Source organism: Hyaena hyaena, unplaced genomic scaffold (assembly GCF_003009895.1).
Source record: "Hyaena hyaena isolate Hyena2069 unplaced genomic scaffold, ASM300989v1 scaffold_553, whole genome shotgun sequence".
Classification (NCBI taxonomy): Eukaryota; Metazoa; Chordata; class Mammalia; order Carnivora; family Hyaenidae; genus Hyaena; species Hyaena hyaena.
In genome coordinates, this window is record NW_024081184.1 from 808,433 (window position 1) to 815,503 (window position 7,071).

Genomic DNA, 7,071 nt, shown 5'->3' on the forward strand with positions numbered 1-7,071 from the left:
TCTCTAACTATTCTCTCAAAGCCTCTGACCACAGCATCTCTCCTCCAGCCAACAACAACTGCTTGCCACGCAGGGTTTCCACTAACACAAAAGGTGCCTTTGTAAAAATGTGATAAAGAGGCACTCTAGGGGCAGGCATATTACAAAAATTTTTAAATGCCTCTTCTTTAGAACAAGCCTCATGCCAGGGCTCAGGGCTTAACAGAAAGAGCAGTTTGTAGAGCCCAGGTTGGATTTCAGCCCCAGGTTGCTCTCTAGAACAAGCATCTGGTACACAATCCAAGATACTCAACAGCCACAGTAACTCCTTTGCCTAACGTACCCAAGCTAGTCAGCTTCCTCCAACATCAAATATCCAACCTTTCCATTCATTTTAACTAGTGCTACTTACAATGTCCTTTGGAACTTGACTTTCACTCTTTCTCTGCTATGCATTCTCTTAGCAATTACATAGTCTGCACTATCATGTAGAACACAATTACTGATATGCTTGTTTCAACAATTTGACTTCCCTTAGTAACCAAGTTCCTCAAAAAAGGAACACGTTTATTATTTCCTTCTAGAAAGTTTTTTTTAATGTTTTCTTTATATTTGAGCAAGCAGGGAAGGGCCGAGAGAGTAGGTGGACAGAGGATCTGAAGTAGGCTCTGCACTGACAGCAGCAAGCCCAATGTGGGGCTCGAACTCACGAAATGGAGATCATGACCTGAGCCAAGGTCAGACACTTAACCGACTGAGCCACCCAGGCACCACAAGCATTTATTACTCTTTACATGCCCCTACAAACCTTGTCATTGTGACCTATTTCCATCCGAGTTACCTGAACACAATAAAGGAATACCAATATTCTAATGCGCTCCCTTATTTGATAAATACAACTTATTTGGTGTACCCGTGATCAGGATTTTAAACCTTGCTAGGACATGGTCATAAAGCTGGGACACTGGACCTATGAATGTCCTTTTCTGAACAGTTAAACAGATCCCTGGCAGTCAGGAAACAGTGACATCACCACAAACGGAAAATACCTTTCCCTTCAGTAGTTCCACGGAACAGTGCTTCCCACAGCTACTGTTTCTCAAGAATCACCAGAGGCTCAAACTGGATACCACCTCAATTCCACAGAGTCAAACTCGCTGGGAAAGGGGCCTGGAAATTACTATTTTTAACACATGTGCCAAGTGACACGTTAAGTCTGGACAACACTGCGCTAGATATGATCCCAGAAGGGATGCTCTCATTCTTTATTGTTACATTTATATAGATGGAACTCTGTATAAGTTAGAGTAACAAGGTATATACTCTACTTGACATATAAATACTGCTCAATTTGAAAGAGATACAGATTTGTGCTTGCTGGGTACAGTATTTAGTTAACATAATATCTAGTTAATAAAACTTTGCCTTAATCACTTCAGACAGGCAACATTCAACTAGGACAAAAGAAAGATTACGGAAATAGAACCCACCTAGAGAGTCCCAAGTCCCATCTCTCAACTAATGTCTCACCTTGATTCCACTTATGAGAGCAAGTCCTGGGGAATGATAATCCTGCCACTGTCAGCACAAAACTAAGGCACATGTAACACTAACAAGTGTAGTTCTACCCTACCAACACTCAGGATGCTAAAACATCAAAAGTCTTTGTGAACTTGATGATACCTGTATCAGGTTTAGGAAAGAGAACATTTCAGAACTTTCCTGGCCAATGGTTCTACTACTGAGGCCTACTATTTCTGAAACTACACACTTACCTGAGGTACAACATCCTGTAGAAAAGTCACAACACTTTCCATGTAGGACTGCTCCCTGGAAAGGGGTGAAATGAATAAAATTTATCCTGACAGCTTAAAACAAAACATGAAAAAGTTCTTACTAAAGTCACTTAAAATATTTTAAAAAGAAAAAAACCAACTCCCATCCACTGATAGTTCTGCGACCCTCTTTCTAGTTTCTTTGTATATGTTTTTAAATGAAATGCAAGTGAGATTTTAATATTTTTAAACATGGTCTCTTCTTAAAAGTCACGTTCTCTTAATTGGACATAGATATTCGAACTTGTATTTGAAAGAGTGATGACACAAGGCTAAGGCAGGACCTTCCCCTTGAGTCAAAGCAAAAGAATTTACCAGAGAAGAAAAACTGTTGCTGATGACTCAGTATTTGGTGACCTTTTCTTTAGCTTGGTTATGTACCTAGTCTCCTATCTGTTTACAGCAAAATGAATCTGTATTTTCCTACAGGTGCAAAATTAGTAGATACTAAGAAGTCCTCACAGAACTTTGCTATAGACAACACATGAGAAAATATTAAAATAAAAGTGAAGAAAATTGATACGGTTAGGGTCACTAAGATATTTTAAATGGGAACTATATGGATATCAGCAAGTGGGGAAAAAAGTCTTCAAAATACCAAATCAAATTCATTTCAGTTCATGTGAAAAATTACATTTAAGAAAATTATAGGCGTTATCCTACAGCCTATAAAAAATCAGTATGCCTAAGATAGCTACAAAAACTGATCAGACCTAAAAAGAAAAAAAATAAAAACAATTTGATTAGGCCTACCTCTCCAACCTTATTTTCCTGCCACTCTTCTAACTTACTCTGTGCCAGTCCTCTGCAACTTCAATTCCTAGAAAACACCAAGCTCCTTGACCAAGACCTTTATACCAGCCTTCTTTATGCCAGGAATCCTTCCATACTCTTCCATCCCTTTCATATCTCCAGGTTACATGTCACCTTGCCTCAGAGAAGCCCTTCCTAACAGCCTAAGTCCTACTCCCCACAATCATCCTCTATCATAGCACACTGTGTACTGATCAGAGCCTGTAACAACTTATTTAGTGTTTCCCCCAATAGAATGTAAATTCTATTACAGAAAGGAATCCAACTCTTATTTTACTTTCTGCCTCCAGAATCTACAATCCAGTACTTTAGGCATGGAGTAGATTTTCAAGCACTATTTGTTAAAAGAATACAAATAAATAAAAGACGGTTTTAAAAACACTAAAGTTACGTATCGAATTAACAAAAAAGCAATATATGTTAAATACCATATGGTAAGGCTGCCTAAGTGCACAGACTCTGGAGACAAACTGCATGGGTTTTAGCCAGGTTCCCCTTCTTGGCTGTTCCCAAGGGCAATTTACTTAATTTCTCCTTGCTTTGGTAGTCTCACCTATAAAATGAAGATTGAAATAGTACTAACTCATAGCTGATAACATGCTTAATTTGTTGCCATGGTCCATAGTTAGCAAAGAAATATGGCTCCAGGAAATGCAGGAAGGGGAAAAAAAAGGAAGTATTATAGTAAAACACCATATTATACATATACTTTTCTTAGTCTGAGAGGGCAATCTTTATGTAGCATGCTAAACTGCCCAAGGGTATAATACAAAATGATACAATTCCCTTATAAATTTTTAAAAGGTAGATAACAAGTTTCACCTCCTTATCCAAATACTGAAGGATCTTAATTGTCCACCCTAACCTACTTTATATAGGTCAACGTCCCTATATTCCATTTATGAAAATAGCTTGCCTTGCCCATATCTGTTCGCTCTAGTCCCTTTGCCTAAAATGTACCTTTGATTCTAATTGCCCAAACTCTTCAGCCTTTAAAGTACATTATAAATGTATGTATGTATGTTGTCTTCTTAATAAAACCCTTTAGGATCTAAAATACTAAAATATTCACATTAAATACTCCCACTAAAAGACTCCCTCTCAATTCTCATGCTGTTTTGCTGGCATCTTTTTTGCTACTTATAATGACTTCAGTATACATATCTTTTTGTTTAATGTTTGTTTATTTTTGAGAGAGAAGGAGGGAGAGACAGAGAGCATAGGGAGGGAGGGGCAGAAAGAGAGGGAGACATAGAATCTGAATAGGGCTCCAGGCTCAGAGCTGTCAGCACAGAGCCCAATGTGGGGCTAGAATTCATGAACCATAAGATCATGACCTGAACCAAAGTCGGACGCTTAACAGACTGAGCCACGCAGGTGCCCCTCAAGTAACATATCTTAAAACCACATTGGACCATATGCTCCTAGGGGCACCTGGGTGGCTCAGTCAGTTAAATGCCCATATCTTGATTTTGGCTCAGGTCATGATCTCACAGGTTATGAGACTGAGCCCAGAGCCTACCTGGCATTCTCTCTCTCTCTCCTCTTTCTGCCCCTTCCCCTGCTCACATGCGCAAGCATGCATGCCTTCTCTCTCTAAAAGTAAATAAAGATTTTTTTAAAAAAGATCATATGCTCCTAGAAAGTATAAATAGGCTTTGTCAAATAATGCTTAAAATACATAATGTACTCTTTACTGACTCTGACACTTTCTGACTGAGACCTAGAGTAAGAGATACATTTTACATCAGGATCTGGTGAACATATACATACCTTTGAAAATATCTACGTGTGTGTCACAAAAGAATACTCCCAATAATATTTTCTATTATATGCTATGTCACTTTTTAAATAATGGCCCTGATCTACTTAATGACCCACCAATTTTTGAACCTGTAGTTAGAAAAACGATTATTCCTTAGGATTTAGCACAATGCTTTTGACATACTCTGTAAACATGAATACATCAACTTGACCCTCCAACTGTTCCTTTTATTTGGCCTTGGCAATATTAATCATCCTATAAAGCCTTAATTAAACAGATTTTACAAAAGTAATCAATGTTTAGAAAGGAAGCCTGAATGCTTCTATTCTGAGCACATTTTCTTTAGCTTTTAGGCTTATCTGAAATTTGCTTACGTGACAGCCTGGGGGCGAACCACAACTCCACCAGTACAACGACTGGGTCTTCTGGGAGAATCTGTAGCCATTGCTTCATTCACTAAACCTGTTTTCAGATGAAGAGACGGAAAAAAATGGGTCATTATTGTTGGGAGTTGAGGGAAAGGTTTATGATTGCTCACTGGAAATCTCTTATCAAAAATGCCTAAAATAAAGGAAACCTTCCCAGAAATTCCTATTATACCAGAAAGGGGGGGAGAGTAGGAGAGGAAGCAGATAAAGAAGTTTTCTAATTATCATGAGTTTTGTTTTTTTTTTTTTTTTTGGACTAAGCCTCAGAACCACAAAACTAGTTAAGACTCTGGCCCCTCTGATCCACTGCTAACGCAAACTAGAAAGGTAAGACATGCTGGATGGAGAGTCTGCCACAAGACCACTTAATTTTTTTTTTAAATGTGCTATTTCTGTGAGCCAAAATTTTAAAATGTACTAAAATCTTAAACTGAGATAGTGAAAATACACATAGCACACTCTTTTGAGACCTAATGGAACAGGGAGGTAATATCTTCCAACTAAGGCTGTTGGGACTCTATAAGCAAGATTATATATTGTAACTATGTTTGGTGATGGAGGTTAACTAAACATTGTGGTGATCATTTCACAATATGCACAAATATCAAACTGTTATGTGGTACACCTGAAACTAATATGATGTTAGGTCAATAATAGCTACAAAAAAAAAAAAAAAAAGGACTGCATGGTCATAATTTGACAAGAGGTTTTAAAACAAATTTGTCAATCCCCTTACTATTATAACCTAAACACCACAGCCTTAATAAGTAATAAAAACTTATATGACATTAGAAGCCCCCTTATCCTTTCCTGTCACATCACTGGATCTTGATCCTTGAATGTCTAATAAGCATCTGAATCACTGTGCAGGTGTCAAGAACATGGAGTGTACCTGGTTAAGGTTAAAAGAGGATTGACAGCAATATTAATGATCTCTTACAAGGCTCGGGAAAGTCCAAAACCTGGAACTAATCTTGAAAGCCCTTAAACCCATCACTTCTAAGTAAGGAGCATTCTCTCACCTTATCTGAAAATTCCCAAGCTGATAAGTCTCATCTGCTACAACAAAAACACCCTTTGCCCCACCTAGTCCAGGTACCCTTTCCTCCGTAGGTATCTTCACCACCAACCCCTCAGCCCTCTTCTTCCCATTCCACCTTCATTTCCCGAAACACAGCCTCGCAAGAAATGTCCTATAAGGGCCCCGTCTCCTGAGGACGACCCTCAGGCCCCACTCTCCTGAAAGACACTAACACAGCGCTACCCACTTAACCTCCAACGCGGAGCCACCGCTGCCCCCCGGCCGCCCTCTGGCCCCTTGCCCTTCTTCCCCTCCCCCTCCAACCTCGATAGCCCTCCCTCGTCGAGTCCGTACCAGCCAAGCCCTCTCCCCTCATGCTTGTTGCCCCTGGTCCTCTCCAAGCCTCCCCAAAGCCACAGCCCCACCAGCCCTCTCACCGGCCGCCCCGCCGGTAAACGCTGTTCTCCAGCTCAAGGCTCACTGTTTGGAGTCTCCCCTCGTGATTGACGGCTACCACTTCCTACCACGCCTCAGCGGAACTACTTTTCTAGCCAATCCCAGAAGGAAACTGGCCACGGCCGGGTACCGCCCTTGGAGGTCAGCTTCGCCAACCAGCAAGTAGAAAAGAAGCGGACCCGCCTCCTGAGTTTATCCAATCCGCTGGGGCTCCAGGGAAAACAAAACAGCATGTAAGTTTGGGTGAAGCCGAGGTGTCAGGTTCGGTTGCGAACGCAAGCAAGTAGGGAGAATTACGAACATGTCTATTTTCCTTTGCAGACAGCACATCTTCGTGGCTTTGTCAAAAAGAATCATGCCCCAGACTCCTGTGCACCGCAGCTGAGCGTCTCGGGCTGGGAGTCGGAGGATCGGGGACTGGTCTGTTTACATCGAATTCTCGCGACAGCTAGTTCGAAGCCCAAAGCACGTGGACATGGCATCTGTCAATCACTTTCTGCTGGCCATTCACCCATTCCGCACCCGCCTTCTGCCCCGCCCTTCTCAGTGTGTTTACCTTCCGGGAGCCTAGGCTGGCTTGCGCGGGCAGACAGCCCTACCTAGAGTCAAGAGGTATTGATCTAAAGGAGGGGCGCGGCCAGTGATCCTGTCAATTTGAGCAAGGTTTGTGGAGCTCACCTGACTCCTTCCTTACCTGTTTCCAATTCCCCTCTGGAAGAGATCGCGATTTCGCTAGTGTCATTGCGTCAATTACATTTCCTTTATATTGACATT

The 7,071-nt window shown here is 41.1% G+C and overlaps 1 protein-coding gene across 8 annotated transcripts in view; it reads right to left on the reverse strand.

Moving 5' to 3' along the window:
- The window catches only part of BCAS3 (BCAS3 microtubule associated cell migration factor), a 599,290-nt gene extending 592,947 nt beyond the window's left edge, over window positions 1-6,343 (reverse strand). For 2 of the 8 annotated variants that reach the window (XM_039255977.1, XM_039255985.1), the window contains exons 1-3: window positions 6,196-6,281; window positions 4,767-4,854; window positions 1,755-1,809 (exon numbers count right to left, since the gene is read on the reverse strand). In XM_039255977.1, coding sequence (XP_039111908.1) covers window positions 1,755-1,809; window positions 4,767-4,854; window positions 6,196-6,217 — 165 coding nt within the window. In that variant the 5' untranslated portion in view covers window positions 6,218-6,281. Of the gene's footprint in view, window positions 1-1,754; window positions 1,810-4,766; window positions 4,855-6,195 lie in introns of all 8 variants that reach the window. The other 6 variants (XM_039255981.1, XM_039255982.1, XM_039255980.1 and 3 more) reach the window with 5 other exon arrangements.
- Between the last annotated feature and the right edge of the window lie 728 nt (window positions 6,344-7,071).